General features: G+C 50.2%; 1 protein-coding gene across 1 annotated transcript in view; it reads right to left on the reverse strand.

Annotated features, from left to right (window-relative positions):
- Positions 1–2,115: 2,115 nt before the first annotated feature.
- Positions 2,116–20,097, reverse strand: part of Bin2 (bridging integrator 2) — a 28,110-nt gene continuing 10,128 nt past the window's right edge. Inside the window, exons 3-12 of the mRNA XM_036208402.1 lie at positions 17,329–17,383; positions 17,026–17,120; positions 16,473–16,568; positions 13,339–13,446; positions 12,522–12,607; positions 11,485–11,560; positions 10,526–10,608; positions 7,469–8,168; positions 2,942–3,016; positions 2,116–2,462 (exon numbers count right to left, since the gene is read on the reverse strand). Of these exons, the coding sequence (XP_036064295.1) occupies positions 2,433–2,462; positions 2,942–3,016; positions 7,469–8,168; positions 10,526–10,608; positions 11,485–11,560; positions 12,522–12,607; positions 13,339–13,446; positions 16,473–16,568; positions 17,026–17,120; positions 17,329–17,383 (1,404 nt within the window). The 3' untranslated portion in view covers positions 2,116–2,432. The remainder of the gene's footprint in view (positions 2,463–2,941; positions 3,017–7,468; positions 8,169–10,525; positions 10,609–11,484; positions 11,561–12,521; positions 12,608–13,338; positions 13,447–16,472; positions 16,569–17,025; positions 17,121–17,328; positions 17,384–20,097) is intronic.

Consider the following 20,097-nt stretch of genomic DNA (forward strand, 5'->3'; position numbering starts at 1 on the left):
CCTCCTGTGAGCACTGTTAACCTGCGGGTCTGCTCCTGTTCACCGTGTGTCCTGTGAGCACGGTTAACCTGCAGGTCTGCTCCTGTTCACCGTGTGTCCTGTGAGCACGGTTAACCTGCGGGTCTGCTCCTGTTCACCATGTGTCCTGTGAGCACTGTTAACCTGCGGGTCTGCTCCTGTTCACCGTGTGTCCTGTGAGCACGTTAACCTGCGGGTCTGCTCCTGTTCACCGTGTGTCCTCCTGTGAGCACTGTTAACCTGCGGGTCTGCTCCTGTTCACCGTGTGTCCTCCTGTGAGCACGGTTAACCTGCGGGTCTGCTCCTGTTCACCGTGTGTCCTGTGAGCACGTTAACCTGCGGGTCTGCTCCTGTTCACCGTGTGTCCTGTGAGCACTGTTAACCTGCGGGTCTGCTCCTGTTCACCGTGTGTCCTCCTGTGAGCACTGTTAACCTGCGGGTCTGCTCCTGTTCACCGTGTGTCCTGTGAGCACTGTTAACCTGCGGGTCTGCTCCTGTTCACCGTGTGTCCTCCTGTGAGCACGGTTAACCTGCGGGTCTGCTCCTGTTCACCGTGTGTCCTGTGAGCACGTTAACCTGCGGGTCTGCTCCTGTCACCGTGTGTCCTGTGGAGCACGTTAACCTGCGGGTCTGCTCCTGTTCACCGTGTGTCCTCCTGTGAGCACGTTAACCTGCGGGTCTGCTCCTGTTCACCGTGTGTCCTCCTGTGAGCACTGTTAACCTGCGGGTCTGCTCCTGTTCACCGTGTGTCCTCCTGTGAGCACTGTTAACCTGCGGGTCTGCTCCTGTTCACCGTGTGTCTCTGTGAGCACTGTTAACCTGCGGGTCTGCTCCTGTTCACCGTGTGTCCCTGTGAGCACTGTTAACCTGCGGGGTCTGCTCCTGTTCACCGTTGGTCCTCCTGTGAGCACGGTTAACCTGCGGGTCTGCTCCTGTTCACCGTGTGTCCTGTGAGCACTGTTAACCTGCGGGTCTGCTCCTGTTCACCGTGTGTCCTGTGAGCACGGTTAACCTGCGGGTCTGCTCCTGTTCACCGTGTGTCCTGTGAGCACTGTTAACCTGCGGGTCTGCTCCTGTTCACCGTGTGTCCTCCTGTGAGCACTGTTAACCTGCGGGTCTGCTCCTGTTCACCGTGTGTCCTCCTGTGAGCACTGTTAACCTGCGGGTCTGCTCCTGTTCACCGTGTGTCCTCCTGTGAGCACGTTAACCTGCGGGTCTGCCCAGCACTCTCACAACTGTCTTAGGCCCCCCCCTCACTGTGTTTCTCTGGTACTTAGTGCTGTCCTTGGCCGAGGAGGTCCTCATTCCGTGCTCAGGAAAGACAGTGGCTGGTGACTGTCCATCGGACCAAGAACAAAGGCAGGTTGGGCATGACAGCACACACCTGTAATCTTAGGATGTGGAGGTGGAGGCAGAGGAGCAGAGGTTCAGGGCCAACCTGGGCTACATGAGTCCCTGTTTCAAAAGATCAAAAGGGGAGAGGAAAAAAGGCTAGCGGGTGGTGGCGCATGCCTTTAATCCCAGCACTTGGGAGACAGAGGCAGGATCTTTGTGAGTTCGAGGCCAGCCTGGTCTACAGAGCAAGCTCCAGGAAAGGCTCCAAAGCTACAGAGAGAAACCCTGTCTCAAAAAAAAAAAAAAAAAAAAAAAAAAAGCGAGTGAGAACAAAGGTAGCCTGGTGACAGGAAGGAGTTGAGGGTCACTGTGTTTACACGAAGTTTGCACTGAAACCAAGCGATGAGGGGGGGGGGGACACACCACGGGGGGATGGGGGACTGGACTCTGATTCTGCATCAGTGTCGTCCCCACCACGGTCCTGTCCACACCTCCCTCCTGTGTTCGTAGCTGCCTCTATCTGGCTCAGGTCCTGACTCTCCCGGCACTAGACCGTACAGGTGACACACGGCTCTGGAGGAGAGCCCTTTCCCAGTGTCTGCTCCTGGAGGAATTCACTGGGACGGAGAGGCACTTAGACAAGCCTTCGGCCAGGAGGTTAGTGAACAGGGCTCAGATGTATGACTAAACCCTTCTGAACCCGGGGCAGGAATCATTACCGGAGTCTAAGTAGAAAACAGTGCTCAGGGCAAGACTCCACACTTAGTCATAATCACACTTTATTCAGTAATCTGAAAATCTTTAAGTCTTTGCCAAGTTAGTGGATAGCTGGACATATGTCCTCCTCTGAGAATGCGTGGACATGCCTATAGATGCTTGGCGTTAGCATTATTACAGCCCTGCTTTTATTAATGCTCCAACCTTGAGTCAAGTGTTCCCTCTCCCTATGGCTGCTCCTCAGACTCCAGCGAAGACAGGTCCGAGGCTAAGGAAGCACTCACTGCCTGAGAACATGGAGTGGGTGTGGCTTGCGTCCTGGACTTCTCTGGGCAGATGGGGTTACGTAGCTTCGTTTCTCTTCAGAGTTGTGCAGTTTCACTTGTCAATGCCTGGGAGGTAAACGAGGTTGCATTAGATGCTGCCCTACTCAGGAGGAGTAGAAACTCCAACTCACTCTCTCTCTCTCTCTTCAAGACAGGGTTTCTCTGTGAGGTCTTGGCGCTGGTCTTGGATCTCGCTCTATAGACCAGGTTGGCCTCGAACTCACAGAGATCCGCCTGGCTCTGCCTCCAGAATGCTGGGATTAAAGGTGTGCACCACTGCTGCCCGGCCCACCTCTTTCTCTTTCTCTACTTTACTTCAAGAACTGCTTGGGTGTTTCTTGGGACTTACAGAATCTGAGGCTCCATGTTACGTCACCATTTCGGCTCAGATCCTGAGTTACTGTGCTGCACTGCATATGTGAGTAAGTTTACGTCTATTTTTGTATATTCTGTATACCTTTTTAAGGAAGTGCTGAGGAGTGAACCAGGGCTTCTGCGTGCTGAGAAAGCACCCCACTGACTCGGCTGTCCCCAGACCTCCTTACCTCTTCCTGAGGCTCGGGTGCTGTGATGCTGTTTTCTCCTGGATCCGCACAGAGGTGAGGCTCAGGGCCTTGGTCCTACAAAAGCAACAGTTCTGTCAGTGAGCAATAGTTCAGCGTCCCCAGTCTCCCATGGAAGGTCCTCTGTGTCCTACATTTTCCAAGGGTCATAAACAACACAAAGGGTGAATATCTGAGACCATTTCCCTGGAGCATCAGGATGGGCTTTTATCTGTGCTCTTTTACAGATTAAAAGAAAAACAAAAAAGATTTGAAGGGCGACATGACTCGCTGGCCAGAAAGGTCTTTGGTTCTAGATTTTGTTCCCATGACCAGACACAACTTGCGATTGTGATCTGTGTGGCTGCTCTTGCATATGAGGGAGTCTTCCAGCCACTACGGTCACTTTGAGACTGTCTTCAGGACCATACTGCAGCACTCACTTGTAAGTGATCCTAACAACAAGTGGTCACAGATCAGCAGAGGCAAGAGGCTTAATCATGTCTTTAGTGTGTCTGCACATGTGTGTGTGTGTGTGTGTGAGCACACACGTGTGTGTGCATGTGCAGGCCAGAGGCTGATGCTGAGTGACTCCCTTTATCACTCTCTACCTTTTTTCTCTTATTTTTTTAAAATTACATTTTAGTGGGTTTTGTGTGTGTGTGTGTGTGTGTGTGTGTGTGTGTGTGTGTGTATGTACATGCCATGGTGTACACATCAGAGGACTGGGTTCTCTCCTTCCTCCATGTGACCCTAGGTATCTAGGTCATTAGTCTCAGTGCCAGACATCCTCACCTGCTAAGTGGTCCTCCTGGCCCCTTGAGGCAGAGTCTCTCTGAACTTGGAGCTCACTAATTTGGTAGACTGAGTGGTCACAAAACACCAGGGCTTTTCTTGTCTCCAGTTCCCATATGTCACCATTCACGTAGTGCTGGGATCCCAACTCAGGTCCTCAGGCTTTACTTACCACGGAGCCCCCATAATGGGGAAAGTGAGGAACCCAGGCCACAGCCAGCACTGCCAAAGCACCCTGTCAGGAGGACCTTCACACTTACTGTCAAGCATGCTTTCTCCTCTGATCGGGGGCATAGGTCAGAGTGGTAGAGTACTTGCCTAACATGCGTAAGTTCTGAGTTTGATTCCATCAACTGAGTAATACACACACTATAAAACCCTCCTTTGAGGGACAGAGAGATGACTCAGAGGTTAAGAGCACTGGCTGCTCTTCCAGAGGTCCTAAGTTCAATTCCCAGCAACCACAGGGTGGCTCACAACCATCTATAATGAGGTCTGATGCCCTCTTCTGGCATGTAGGTACCCACGCAGACATTACACTGCATAATAAAACAAACAAACAAAAAACAAAAAAGATCCCCAAAAAACCTCCTTTGAAAAACAGATGCAATTACTAGCCACATGGTAGCTCACAACCTTTACAACTCATTCCACGGGATCTGACAGCCCCTTCTTGCCTCTATGGTCACCAGGCATACAAGTGGTGCACAGATATACATGTAGGGAAAACACTCTTTCACATAAAATAACTAAAAACTGTTTAATTACAATAATTTGGAATCTTTGTTCTTTTCACGCACTGTGGATCACACCCAGAGCCTTGCCTATGCTTAGATAGTTTTCCACCAGTGAGCCGTACATCCTCATCTCTGAGTGTGATTTTTCAAAGAAGAAGAGTGAGACATGGCCGTACTTCACCTGCTCAAACACTTGTTCTAATCCTACTATTTAGAACTGGCCAGGGTCCTGCACCTTTGTTACCCGGCAGACTGCCAGGTAACTGAATGCTAACCTGGACCCTGTCTCAGACAAGGAAGTCTCCCAAGGTAGCCTGGCCAAGCTGCAGGAGTAAGATGGTATTACTTAAGGGGTATCAGGAATCTCATTCTCTTCTCTCAGATATCCATATGGCCCATGTCCTGGCCTTTTTCATGGTTCAAATGTCACCTTCTCTGGCCCCCTCTCTTTAAAACTGCAATTTAGGCCGTGTTTCCTATGTCCTTTCCCATTTAACATTTCTTCTTATCTTTTTTTTTTTTTTTTTTTTGGTTTTTCAAGACAGGGTTACTTACTTGGTAGCCCAGGCTGGCCTCGAACTCACAGAGATCCACCTGACTCTGCCTCCCGAGTGTTGGGATTAAAGGCGTGCACCACCCGGCTCTTCCTATCTTTTATCACCACTAAATTTTATTAATTTCTTTCTGTTTTTTCTTTGCTATTTAAAAACGTGTGTGTGTGTGTGTGTGTGTGTGTGTGTGTGTGTGTGTGTGTGTGTGTTCTCCAGTATAAAGCAGGAGGTTGCAGATACCCTTCTCTATCAGCTCACTGTCTTCAGAGAGCCTTTCCCTAGACAAGTCTCACTGCTTTTAGGTTTGACTGGACGCCCCAGGGATCTTCCCATCATGCCCCACTTCCCCTCCCCTGGAGCTGGGTCACAGGCTACATTTGATGCTCAGCCTGTTATGTGGATGAGGTAGGTATTTGAGCTCCAGTCTTCATGATTATACAGCAAGTGCTTTTAATTGCTGAGATGTTTCTTCTCCAGCCACTGATTTGTTTAGACGGGGTCTCACGTAGCCCAGAGTGGCTCCAAACTCACCGTATAACTGAGGGTGACGTTGAACTTCTGATCCTCCTGCCTCTGCCTACGAAGTACTGGGATTATAGGCCTGTGCCACCATGCCTGGTTAATGGAGCACTAGGTGCCAAATCCAGGGCTTATGCATGCCAGGCAAGAATCTAATTTAGCTAAATACCAAACCACTGTTCAATGTCTTAACCCATCTTCCAGAAAAGTGCCTGGACTATTGTATGGGCTTGCTTGGTGACTGCGGCTGGTAAGTCATCTCACGTGACCCTCTACAATGCAGCTGACCACAGACCATTTTTTCAAGGCAGCCCATCCTAGTCTGTTTTCCTGTCAGCCTTTGTGTACCTCCCTTCCCAACATGTTTTCTTTCTTTCTTTCTTTTTTTTTTCTCAGCCTCATTGCTTGCTTCGACTTTTTGAGGCAGGATCTTGTTATAAGTAACCATCTGGCCTTGAACTCTGGAGCACTCTGCCTTAATCTTTTAGGTATTGTCACCAGGATCCAGGCATGTGCCAACGTGCCCAGCTCCATCCACTTTTCAATTTTTTATTACATTTATTTACGTGTGTGTGTGTGTGTGTGTGTGTGTGTGTGTGTGTGTGTGTGTGTCTGTGTGTTTGTCAGTGTGTGCGTGTGTGTGTGTGTGTGTGTGTGTGTGTGTGTGTGTGTGTGTGCGCGTGTGACTTCAGGGAGTCAATTCTCTCCCTCCACAGCAGGTCCCAGGGATTAGACTCCAGCTTTCAGAGCAAGCACTTTACTGCTAGTCCATCTTGTCAGCCCAGTTCTCTCTTCCTTACGATAAGCTTTCCATATGATTTAAATAGGGGCTGGAGAGACGGCTCAGTGGTTAGGAGCACTGGCTGCTCTGCCAGGGGACCTGCACCTACACGGCAGCCCCCAACCATCTGTTACTCCAGTTCCAGGGGATCCAATGCCCGCTCTGACACATAGGCACACACACGAATGGTGTACAGACTTATATGCAGGCACCCCCCCCACCTCTCTCTCTCTCTCAACACGCCCAGTCGGCCTCCACCACCCAAAGCCCCTCCAATCCCCTCCCTCCTCCTTCTCTCCTTCCCTCCCTCCCTCCTTCTCCACATATGTGCACACCAGACAAGCACTCACATGTCCTACAGACTAACCTGTGTCCCCAGCCCATCTAGAAATGTGGAGAACATGAAATAATGACGTTCCTTGGCTCTGGAGCAGTTTGACTATAGCAAAGGAACAAAGACCCAACAGAAGCCAGGCATGGTGGTGCTCGGGGAAGCAGAGGCAGGAGCATTGGGCATTCGAAGCCTGCCTGTTCTACATAGTGAGCTCCAGAATTGTAGGCCAGCCAGGGCTATGTAGTGAGTTTCTATCTAAAAAAAACAAAACACACAGGGCTGGAGAGATGGCTCAGCGGTTAATAGCACTGACTGCTCCTCTAGAGTACCCAGGTTCAATTCCCAGCAATGACATGGCAGCTCACACCTGTCTGTAACTCCAAGATCTGACACCCTCACACAGACATACATGCAAGCAAAACACCAGTGCACATTAAATAAAAATAAATAAAAAATTATTTAAAAACAAGACAAAACATAAAACAAACAAAACGCAACTCTCTCGAAGAAGCCCACACCTGTGTTCCTGAGCGTCCTTAACTGTCTGTCTGAGTGGCCCTCTTTCTTAAACCTTAGGCTTAAGCCAAGATCAAAATACTTTTATTAAAGCTGGGCTCGGTGGTGCAAGTCTTCGATCCCAGCACTCAGGAGGAGAGGCAGGCAGATCCCTGTGGGTTCGAGGCCAGCCTGGTCTACACACCCAGCTCTGGGACACCAGAGCTACAGAGAGAGACCCTGTCTCCAAAAACTGAAACGAAAGCTTAAAAAGCCAAACCAAATAAAACAGAAAAAGGCCCAGCGGGCCTCGCTTGCCTGGACAGGGCTCGCAGGGGAGGAGGCACATGGTTCTTCTGGGCCTGGACAGCTGGTGCTTTCCTTTTCTACGGCCTCAGGGCTTCTCAGTGGCTTCTCCGGTGCTTCTGGATTGGAAGAGGCTTCTAAGGGGGCCCTGGGGCTGAGGGGTGAACCCTCTCCAGAGGCTGGAGGGCTGCAGGGCCCACTGCCCGAGGCAGGCCTGGGGCTCGGAGGGGCTTTGGGTGGTGGAGGCCGACTAGGGGGTGCCGATGTCCTCTGGATAGAGGCTCCTTTTTTGGTCTGCTCAGCTCCTTCACTCGAGGTGCGGGTGCGGAGGACTACTTCTGAGGGGGAGGTCTGCTCCGTTGGGGTCTGACCTCTGCCCAGGGGCGGAGCTGGGAAACTCGGGGCAGCTTCCTCCTGGGATGCAGGAGAGGGTGGGGCCTGGGTGGGGCCATTGCAGGCTGGCAGGGGCTCTTCCTCCTCTGAAGAACTTGCTTCAGACTGGCTTTCCTCCACTTCCTCATCTTTTAAGGACTCCTTGCCCTCACAGCTATCCTCTCCATCTACGGGGTGAGAGGTCAGCACTTCTGTTGCTGAGACAGACTCACTCTCACTGGTCACAGAGAGAGCCGAGGGGCTGGTAGGCGAGGTCACAGGGCTGGAGGCTGTAGAGGTTCGAACTGGGGGAGAGATGACTAAGGAGCGTCTGCTGCTGCTGTAGAAGGAAGGGCATTCAGATTCAGAAGAGTCACAGAATGGCTGTTACCTAAATGACCACAGTAACTGTCACCCACGAGAAGAGTGCGGTGTAAGTGGTAAGAAAGTGGGTACAACTGTCAGTTACGCACACTGAAGATGAAGTAAAAAGTACCACACGGTTCCATCTGCCCCACAATCTCAGTTCTATACAAGTATGGAAAGAAAGAGACCCGGGAGACACGCAGTTTGACCTGCTCCGACCCTGCTGTGTCCTGGTTGTGCGGGCAGGGCAGGAGAGACACTGCTTCAAATCCTGATGGGGGAAGCTTTGTGTGATCTGAGGCTTTCCAACAGTAAGTTTAGAAGGCCGAAAACAAGAAAAGAGTTGCTATCTCTTCAGCATCCTGGGACATTAATGGAGTTGACAATAAATTTGGGGAGAATGGACAGAGAACTCTGACTTTCAGTGCTGGAGAAAAGAAAAATAGTTTTTGTAACAAAAGAAAATATGTCTACCAAGGTGTCTACACTGACCCATTAGCAACTGTTTTTGAAGTCTATAATCCTCCCTCAATATGAGCCCCGTTCTTCCTCTGGTCGCAAGGCTGGTCTCGCTGCCACCCTGAAACCTTCACCAGGATCTGCACACAGGCCATCACTCATCTTTGCTGAGTCCTGCTGGCTCAGTGCCCAGTCAGCACCGCCTATGGAGACAGGCTTCCTGTGCCAGCACCATCCTGTAAGCACACTCGGGAAGGCCAGGTCTCCTTTGCCCTTAGATCCCTAACACCCATATCAAACCTCATCACAGAAGGAGCTGAATGCGCCTTCAGGACTTCGGTGAGAGCGAGCAGTCGTATTCAAGGGCCACTATCCACGATGAAGAACCCATGAAGGAAAAAGACAGAACACACAGAAGTGACGGAAGAAGTCAAGGAAAAGATATTTACAATGTGTGTAGTTAACTGCTTTTTCAGGGAAGGCTAAACTGTTGAAAAGCAGGAAAAGAATCAACGGGGTGTCACAGAGCAGGAACCCCGAGCTCTCCAGCAGCCCCAAAGGCCACTCAGGAGAGCTAGCAATCTGGAGCTGCAAAGAATTCCACCTCACGCCATGGCCTGGAAGGATGAAGGGGCATGATGAAGAAGGACAGGCAGTTGCTGAGGGCACCTGCGGCTCCTACCGAGGGTCTGAGTTTGGCCCCAGCACTCATGCCGAGTAGCTCACAACCGCCTTTAACTCAAACTCCAGGGGATCCAAAAAGTGGAGGCAATCACTCTGAAGGGCAACTTGGCAACATCTAATGAGGCTAATGAAGCCCACTGACGGGCCCTGTGCCTTAGCAATCCATTCCACAGAGACGGTAAAGAAATTCAGGGAGAGAGATGGATGTGTTTATCACAACAGTATTTGCAACGGCAAAAAACTGGAACGTCGTCACCCAAAAGGCAGTTAGGAGACACCATGAGTCACGAACGTGTACACAGTGGCACCACCAGCTGGGAAAGCAAAGCCAGTGACAGGGAGAAACAGGATCCATCTCTCAAGATCACGGAGGACACAAGAGAAGCTGCAGTACAGTGGGACCTGAGACCCCGGGAGGAGGAGGAGACCCCCCTGAGCAACTAGTGAGACCCCGGCTCAAGCATCTGCAGAAAATACAGACGGAAAAGTCCATTATGTAGAGTTTAAATGAGGCTGGCAAGGCTCTGAGGCTCTTGCTGTGCGCCCTGATGACCTGAGTCGGATCCCCGGTCTCACCCGGGAGAAAGAGGGAACTAACCTCCACACGTGTCCTCTGACCTCTCCAGGTACCTCTGTGGTGTTCTCTCTCTCACACACAACAAATAAAAAAGTGCAATAAAAAGAAAAAATGTGTAGATATCTTTCTTACATGTGAATACATGTATGAAATAAAAGAAAGACATATGTAGACACAGCAAGACCTGGATTTAGGACATGGCCACCTTCGGCGGGGGTGGGGCAGAAGGGAAGGGACACTGGGCTTCAGTTATGTTTATAGTAGTCCTCTGTCCATCCCATTCCCCATGACAAGGTCTCACTCTGCAGCACAGGCCAGCTTGAGACTCTGTTTCACTATGTGGCCAGGATGGTCTCAAATCTATGACTATCTTGGCGTAGGCTCCCAAGAGCCAGGAGTGTGGCATTGTGCCCGGCTACAGCAGCTGGTCGCCTGAGTTTGGTGGTAGGCATGTGATTGCTATTATTCTCCATCTTTGTTATATCTGAAACACTTGATGAAAAGACAAATAACTTCCATGGGGCAGAGTAAACAATGGCCAGGAGTCAAGAGGCAGGCCTGGTGTGGGCGTGGGGAAGGCTGCCGAGTCTGTCCAGAGTCCCATCGCTCACCTGGGCAGTCCCTTCACCACAAAGACTTTGCTGGAATGCTGCTTCTCCAGCTTGCTCATCACGTCATAGAGATTGTGGTTCAGCTGGAGCCGGGAAGAAAGCAGAGATGCCAGACACACGGGAGCCCATGGCATTCCCTCCCCAGTCAGCGTTCCCAATCAAAACCTCCCGATCCTTGTCCAGCAGCCTTCATCCCCCAGCACTACCCATCTGGCCCACGCTACTCCCTTTCTCCTTGGTCCATTGTGCCCTGAGGGCAGCAAAGGCAGCTTTCCGAAGGCGGGGTCTTGTTAACATGAAAGCTCATGTTAACATTCACTAAGCAAATCCTCAGTTAGCAGTAAACGGTGGAGGGAACCTGTGGCCGTCCGTGACTATAACACGGAAACAGAATCCATGTTCTATGGCTGCCTCTCACGGGTACTGGTCCTCCTCTGGAGCACCGACCTGAGAACATGACTCATGCTCCAACAGCTCTCCCGACTCGCTAGCAGCAGCGAGGGGCTTCCCTGATCTGCTCTCCCGTCAACTCCCTAGCACAGGCCTAACCTCCTTGTCCACGCAGGAGCTTGGGTTCGGTCAGTTAAGGGCGATGGAGAAGACGCTCTGATAGCGCGCACAGATGTGCACTTAAACAGCACTCAACACGATCATTTCGTCAGGCGATAAAGCCAAACTCTGCGCCTCCAACACGAGTATCTAAAGACATTGTGGTGGCCCAGGCCTGTAATCCCAGCACTCGGGAGGCAGAGGCAGGCAGGTCTCTGTGAGTTCAATGCCAGCCTGGGCTACCAGTGAGTTCCAGGACAGGCTCCAAAGCTACACAGAGAAACCCTGTCTCGAAAAACCAAAATACATACATACATACATACATACATACATACATACATACATACATAGTGTAAACGAGGCCCACTGTGGGTTTACTAGAGAATCCCACTGAGGCCGGGGTTTCTCACCTTGCTCATCTCTCTGTAGAACACATCTCTCAAGTTGGAAATGTTTTGGAAGACAGTCACGTAACAGCTGATCCGACTACAGGGAGACAAACAAGTGTGGTTAAGGGCAGTGGGGGGCCCAGCTTGCCACCAACAGGGCTCCAGAGAAAGGCATCCTGGATGCAGATGGTCTGGAATCTGATTCATGGCAGCTGGGCCAGGAGTGCAGAAAGGTGAAGGGAGACAATATTAGCCCAGGCTGACACAGACGTAATCTGGCTGGGAGTGGTGGCACATGCCAGCTCTTGAAAGGTAGAGGCAGGTGGATCTGAGTTCGAGGCCAGCCTGGTCTACAGAGTGAGTTCCAGGACAGCCAGGGCTACAGAGTGAGACCCCCCCCCTCTTTTTTTTTTTTTAAAGTTATCTGTTTTGGGCTTCTGGGGTGTTAATATAGAAACTGCTGTGCAGAATTTTGTTTAATTTGTTTTTTTTAAGACAGGGTTTCTCTGTGTAGCCTTGGCTGTCCTGGAATTCCATAGACCAGGATGGCCTTGAACTCAGCTCTCCTGCTGCAATCTTGCAAAAGCAAACTTGGTGCAATGAGAGGAAGATACAAGTCAGGTTTCAGTCCCTGCCTCTCCTCCACTACGGAAGCTTTAAATCTAAACACTTTTGTCTTCCATGATGTGCTGACAGGTTTGTTAGTGCGGGTCACCATGCCATCCATGGTCTATGTGAATCTGGACGCCTGTGAACCGTGGTGGTTTAAAACAGACACCTCTGTGCAATGAAGGTATGTCCTTGCCATGTGAATGACAAAGCGCTTTGTTAGACAAGATCTCTCCTACCTAACCAATACCTTGTCCTCAAACCCAGAAAAGCTGGTGGGGCAAGGATGGTTATTTGTGTCACAAGTCTAGAGAGATAAGGATGCTTGCCTAATCACACAGCAAATTAGTGGCAGGGCTGAGGCTCCACCCACATCCCACTCTGGAACAGGGCTGCAGGTGAGTTTGTGCTCCATTAGCAGCTGGCCCGCCTTGAACGTCAGTCATTACCTATTATACAGAACAGGCAGTTCCTCCAGCAGGTCCTGATTCAGATCTTCAAACACAGCCTGGGCTTTGCCAAACTCCTCTTCTGCCTGGGGGATAAAAAGGGGCTAGAGGCTGCCTCCATCACCCACACCTGCCTCCATCACCCCCACCTGCCTCCATCACCCCCACCTGCCTCCATCACCCCCACCTGCCTCCATCACTCCCACCTGCCTCCATCACTCCCACCTGCCTCCATCACCCTCACCTGCCTCCATCACCCCCACCTGCCTCCATCACTCCCACCTGCCTCCATCACTCCCACCTGCCTCCATCACCCTCATCTGCCTCCATCACCCTCATCTGCCTCCATCACCCTCACCTGCCTCCATCACCCTCACCTGCCTCCATCACTCCCACCTGCCTCCATCACCCCCACCTGCCTCCATCACCCCCACCTGCCTCCATCACCCCCACCTGCCTCCATCACCCTCACCTGCCTCCATCACCCTCACCTGCCTCCATCACTCCCACCTGCCTCCATCACTCCCACCTGCCTCCATCACTCCCACCTGCCTCCATCACCCCCACCTGCCTCCATCACCCCCACCTGCCTCCATCACCCCCACCTGCCTCCATCACCCCCACCTGCCTCCATCACCCTCACCTGCCTCTCCTCTCCTTGCCTAGACTCAAGTCCTCCTCAGCAAGACTCCGACTGCCCTTACAGTAAGTAACAAGGCAGAGGAAAGTAGATTTCCTTCAGGACACAGGGATCCATCATTCCTGCACTCATCTTGGCCTGCTACCACTCGGGGGAGGGGCAGGGTTTTTTTTTTACCTTGGAAGTCTTAGCCTCATCTTTCTTCTTAGCATTCTGCACGGCCTCCAGGTGGTGTCGGGCACTATCATAGTCTACCAGTTTCCGGCCCCGCTTGGCAATTTTCTCCTAGTCCAGGGTGATGAGAAAGGGTATAGATGTGACTCAGTTTCCAGTGGCCAGGATGTGTAATCGAGTACCAAGCAGAGAAACAAGATTCTTGAACCTCGGGGTTGGGGATTTAGCTCAGTGGTAGAGCGCTTGCCTAGCAAGCACAAGGCCCTGGGTTCAGTCCTCAGCTCCGGCAAAACAAAACAAAAGATTATTGAACCTCACCACTGAATTGTGCAACAGGGTCCCCCATGATCTCAGGAAAACTATCTATCAGGGATTCTCAGGTAGAGAAACCTGTATTAAGACTTAAAATTTCCTACAAGCCCATCATAAATTGGTTTATCTTCCAGGAGAACCTTGAGAATCCCACTAATCTGAAAGTCAGGACTCTGGGTTTTAGTGCGCTATGTACCACGTACTGGCCTTGTGGCTTAGGGTGGGGGCATCTCTCTGAACCTCGGCAGCCTTATAAGCCCCACACAAACACCCTTTAGAGACCAGATGCCCAGCATGGGGTGCCCTAAGAGACCCAAGCACAAGGAAATCGCAGTGTTCTGGGCAGTGAGAGTTTACGTAGTCTGTGTTGAGCAAACCCCACCCTGCCCAGCTCATCTGTCAGGAGTTGACGAGATCTCCATGATCTACTGCCTCCTCACGCCTGTTTCAGTATGAGCCTGCGTGAAGTGCCTCTGTGAGTTCCAGATGAAAAGTAACTCAGAGGTCTGGAGAGAGGACTCAGCTGGGTTCAGTTCCCAGCACCCACATCAGTTGGCTCACCCTAACTTCAGTTCTAGGATGTCTGACACCCTTTTCTAGTGGTCAGGCACCTGTGCTCGTGTACACACACACACACACACACACACACACACACACACACACACAAATAAATAAATAAAGTAAATGAATCTTTAAAAAAGGAGGAGGAAGCTAGGTGTGGTTGTGCATGAGCTTAATTTCTAGCACTTAGGAGGCAGAAGCAGGTAGATTTCTGTGAGTTCAAGGCCAGCCTGGGCTACTCTTTCTGCTGGTTACTTTTAGGTCAACTTGACACAAGCTAGAGTCATCTGAAATAGGAACCTCAGCTGAGAAAAATGTCTCCATAGATCCAGCTGTAAGGCATTTTCTCAATTAGTGATCAATAGGGGAGGGTCTAGCCATGGTGGGTGGGGCCATCCCTGGGCTGGTGGTCCTGGGTTCTATAAGAAAGCAGGCCAAGCAAGTCATGAGGAGTAAGCCAGTAAGCAGCACCCCTCTACGGCCTCTGCATCAGCTCCTGCCTCCAGGTTCCCACCCTGCTTGAGATCCTGTCCTGACTTCCTTCAAGGATGGACCATGATGTAGAAGTGTAAGAAAAATAAACCCTTTCCTCCCCAAGCTGCTTTTGGTCAGGGTGTTTCATCATAGTCATGGTAACCCTAACTAAGACAGCTACATAGTAAGACCCTGTCTCAAAAAAACAAAACAAAACAAACAAAAAGAAAAAAAAAGTGATGTAATTAATTTACCTTCTGCTTGGACATAGAACAGAAAACTATCTCAGAGTGTATTTCATCTTATTTTCTGAAAAGCTTAAGCGTAAAAGTTAAGCTTAATCATTAACATGAATTTGGAAGCCAACGTTAGCTTCCTCTTAATCTAAAAGCAGCACAGTGCCAACAGAGTAGATGATTAATAAACTCAGTTGAATAAATAAAAAAAAAAATCCCACTTCTGAGGCCAGAGAGATGGGTACTGGCCTCCATCCCTGACCGCCTGAGTCACATGGCTGAGACAGTGTGGGAGATGAGAGAGCTGATGCCCAAAAGCTGTCCTCTGACCTACACTGTTGTGCTGTCACACACACACACACACACAGACACACACACACATGCACGTACATACACATCACGCATAGCAAATAAATGAATAAATGGAATAAACTTTTTGAGAGCAACTGAAGAGATGGCTCAGAAGTTAAGAGCAAACACAGGTCTCAGGGAGGATGGAGTCTGGCTCCAGCACCCATGTCACGTGGCTTCCAAGCACCTATAACTGTAGCACCGGGGAACCCGATGCCTTCTTCTGGATGTTGTGGGACCCACACATGTGGCACACAGACACACATACAAGTAAAAACAGCAAAAATATTTTAAAAGTTTGTTTGGTTTGGGGTTTTTTTGTTGTTGTCTGTTTGGTTGGTTGGTTTTTTATTTGTTTGTTTTTTGAGACAGAGTTTCTCTGTATAGCTTTGGAGCCGGTCCTGGAACTGGCTCTATAAACCAGGCTGGCCTTGAACTCACAGAGATCCGCCTGCCTCTGCCTCCCGAGTGCTGGATTAAAGGCGTGTGCCCCACACCTGCCTAAATTCTCATTCTGCTTTCTAGAACACTTTGGCTCTTCCCACCTGTCTGAATTTAAAGTATTTGAAGATAATATTAAGTTTCTTCTATACAATGGACATCTGTAGCTCCATTACCTGTTTCTCACATCCAGAAGGGATGCCCTAGCCAGGCATGGTCATATACATCTGTAATCTCAGAACTCAGAATGCTGAGGCAGGAGGATGGCAAGTTTCAGGCTAGCCTGGACTACATAGCAAGATCCTGTTTAAAGAAAATAAAAGAAATGGATGCTTTGGGGCAGGAGAGATGGTTCAGCAGTTAGGACATTCTGCTCTTTCAGAAGACCCAGTTCAGTCCCAGCACCCATGTCAGGTGGGTCACAGCCACCTGTACCTCCAGCTCCAGGGGCACTGTACCCATGTGCACACACCCCAGTCAAACACTCAGGCAGATACATGATTGAATATAAGAAAAATAAATCTTAAGGTTAAAAAAAAGAGACGGATGCCTTGACCTAGCTGGATTGGGTCCACTCATCAATTGAGCCCAAAGTGTAATTTACTGAAATCTAAGTGTAAACACAACCTCACAGCACCTCTGTCAGCCTGGACTCTTGTCTAACCCTCTCCCAGCTCCATGTCTAAGAAAGTAAACCTGATGTGTTTTCTAACTAGTGTGGACTGACTGTCTCCAACCCCGTCCCACAGCAGACTGAGTTACCTTAATGTCGCTGAACTGGGCCACATAGTTTTCCATGGTCCTCAAAGCCTGGTCAGCCAGTTTCTCTTCATAGTCTTCCCAAAGGAGGTCATTGTTCTGTGGGATCCAGGCAGAGGGTGGTGAGCACCTGCCTCTACGACCACCTCCCACCAGAGAAACACCCAAATTCCCCCTGCAGAGAGCCAGCTCTCCTGCAGCACATGTTTGGAATATCATGTCAGAGTCTCCAGAAGAGAGATGGGCTCTGCCTAAGGAACTGCATTCAGAGGGTGAAGAGCAGGCCCTGGCCCCAAGCTTAGGGACATGGAGCAAGCGAGTGAGCGGTTAACGGCATGCAGTTGTTTTTCATAAACAGCCCATCTTCAAGGAAGGGACATTTCTGTGACCTTATGGGAGGGAAGAGGGGAGAACCAGCTGCAATCTCCTGCTTAGAGGTGGATGCTGAGCAACAGAAAGCGAACCAGCCCGGTCCCCCCTTTTCCAGGAATCAGAAGCTCAGCAGAGGGGAGAGGGAGCGCACCCCAGGGGAGTGTCATGCCCAAGCTGCCCTTACCCCCACGATGTCCTTCAGCTCCTCATGCCCATCCCAGTCACTGCTGTAGACCTCCTTCAGGGTCTCAGATACTCTCTTTGAACTCTCATGCATCACTGAAAGGAGAGAACTCAGTCAGCCTACCACCAAGTGTCTCAAAAAGCAGATGATGTAATCACAGGGTGACAAGTCAGAGTGAAGGATTCTCAGTAGGAGAAGCTGGCGGGGCTGGGATAGGAAGTCACTCTGAGGCCCATGTAGTCTCAGGTTGTTCTGCCCACCTCAGCCGGCCCAGCTCCTGCGTCATCTAGGCTGGACACTCACCTTTGACCGCACTAAGGAAGTTCTTCAGATCCTTGTACAGCTTGTAGCCTTCTGCCTAGAAGCAAAGAGCAGCTTTGGTAACTAACAAGATCTACTTGGAAGACCATGGAAAGCACGGTAAAGCCAGAGCTCACGCCTGGAATTTCTTAAGGGATTCCCAGTGACCAGCGCTGCCGTCCATCACTCTGCCAGCAAGCTGCAGGTCGTCCCTTGGGGATCAACACATGAGCTGGGATAGAGGAAGCCCCCGTGGCCTATCTTCTGCCTTTTCTCTTTTCCAAGGCACAAGAGCCCGTACCCAAGTCCTGGAAGGAGTGTCCTGTCTGTGGCTGCTGGTGATCCTCGCCGCCGCCATCTGTACAACAGGACCCTCTCTTCTCTGAACCTTCACAGACATTTCCTGCCTCCCATGTACTCTTCCTTCCCTTGCCTCATCCGCCCCTCCCCCAGGCCGTGGCTGACCTCCTCCTCTCCTGCTCACTCAAGCCCATCTGCCACGTTAGGTCCACACCTTGCTCTTGGGGCTGAATTCTGTCTCTTATTCCTCTCCCACCCCTCTTTTATTTTTTCCCAGACACAGTTTCTCTGTGCAGCCCTGGCTGTCCTGGATCTCCATCTACAGACCAGGCTGGCCTCGAACTCACAGAGATCCACCTGCCTCTGCCTCCCGAGTGCTGGGATTCTTTCCCCTCTCTTCCTTAAAAAGAAGGGGAGCCAGAGAAGGAAGGTGGAGTTAGAGCTCAAGCTGACGAATCAGCTGCGACTCTGACATCTGCTCCTAGCCTCTGCTTTGTTGCTGTTAATGACAAAAATCTTTCCTCTTAGTCCAGGCTGCCTTGAACTTGCAACAATGCTCCTGCCTCAGCTTCCTAAATAGTAGATGTTCTCTTCTTCTTCTTCTCCTCCTCCTCCTCCTCCTCCTCCTTCTTCTTCTTCAATGATTTATTTTTAGTCTTTTTAATAGTCTGTCTGTCCACCTATGAGTGTGAACTTGAGTGCAGGTATCAAAGAGGCCAGAGGAGTCAGGTCTCCCTGGAGCTGGAGTTACAGCAAGTGTAAGCCATCAGATGTGCATGCTGAGAACTGAGCTCCGGTCTTCCAGAAGAGTGGTACCTTCTTCAGCACTGAGCTATTTCTTCAGCCCTATTCTCTGCTTCTTATGTCCCTCTAGAAAACAGAAACTAGGAATCCCTGCCAGAAGTGTTTCCTCATATTAAATAGCTCTTAAATAAGGCTGCCCTTCTGTATCCACACAGGAAATCTTTACAACAGTTTATGTGTGAATTAATGTCTTGCTTGTCTATATGTACATGTGCTGCCTATGTCCAAAGATGCCAGAAGATGGTGATGGATTCCTTGGTACTGGTGTTTAGATGGTTATAAGTGGCCATATGTGCTGGGATCCAAACCCCGTCCTCTGCAAGAACAGCAAGTGCTCTTAACTGCTGGGCTATCTCTCCAGCCCCAGGAAATTTTCAAAAAATTATTTATTGCCAGGCAGTGGTAGTGCACACCTTTGATCCCAGCACTCAGGAGGCAGAGGCAGGCGGACCTCTGTTAGTTCAAGGCCAGTCTACAGAGTGAGTTTCAGGACAGCCAGGGCTGCATAGAGAAACCCTGTCTCAAAAAAAAAAATCTATTATTATTAAGTATGTGAGTGTCTTGTGAAGTGTGTGTGATCAGACATGTGCTTTGTCACATGTGTGGAGATCAGAGAATAACTTTTGAGAGTTAGTCTTACCTTCTACTTTGTTGAGGTGAAGTCTCTCATGCTGTTTCTACCTCACTACGTACTCAGGCTAGTACTCCACACTCCACGGAATCATACTCGTGATTCTCCTATGTCCACCTCCCATATCACTGTAAGAGTGTTGGGATTAGCTGAGCAGTGGTGGCGCACGCCTTTAATCCCAGCACTGGGGAGGCTGAGGCAGGCAGATCTCCGAGTTCGAGGCTAGCCTGGTCTACAAAGTGAATTCCAAGACAGCCAAGGCTGCACAGAGAAACCCTGTCTCAGAAAACCAACAAGACAAAACAAGAGTGCTGGGATTATAGATGTGTGGCACTACATCCAGATTTGTTTCTTCTTCTTTTTTTTAAAGATTTATTTATTCATTATGTATACTCTCATTACAGATGGTTGTGAGCCACCATGTGGTTGCTGGGAATTGAACTCAGGACCTCTGGAAGAGCAGCCAGTGCTCTTAACCTCTGAGCCATCTCTCCAGCCCCCAGATTTGTTTCTTTAACGTGGGTTCTGGATATTGCCCTCAGGACATTGAGCCTGCCTGGCCGGTACCCACTCAGCCACTTGCCAGCAAGGGATCTAACTTTTCCTCCATGCTGACTTGAGGGCAAACCCTAAGCTGTGCTCCTCAGTTATTCCTCGTTGAGCTGTTTATAGCCTCCTCCTGCACTCTCCTCTCTTCTGTGTGAGTAAACTCCAGTTTCCAGGATCAAGAAGGAGAGGACGTGAAAGGCCAGATGGCCAACATTTGGAGCCTGACTTGGGACGTGGGAGAGAACTAAGGTGTGGCCCACTTCAAAGGTATGCTGCAGGCCAGCCTATGGGTCAGAGCAAACCAGCTCAGGAGACGAGTATTTGAAACCTAAAAGATGTTATATAGTACATCAGGAATTACTTGCTGTGGACTTCTCATTACTAGAAAGGCTAGTGAACTTTTAAAGTAAAAGATAAGGGGAAAAGGAAAATTCTATCTAATAACCGGTGCATCTGGAGGTCGAGGGCAACGGTAGAAGGTGGTTCGC

This window comes from Onychomys torridus, chromosome 16 (genome assembly GCF_903995425.1).
Source record: "Onychomys torridus chromosome 16, mOncTor1.1, whole genome shotgun sequence".
Lineage (NCBI taxonomy): Eukaryota > Metazoa > Chordata > Mammalia > Rodentia > Cricetidae > Onychomys > Onychomys torridus.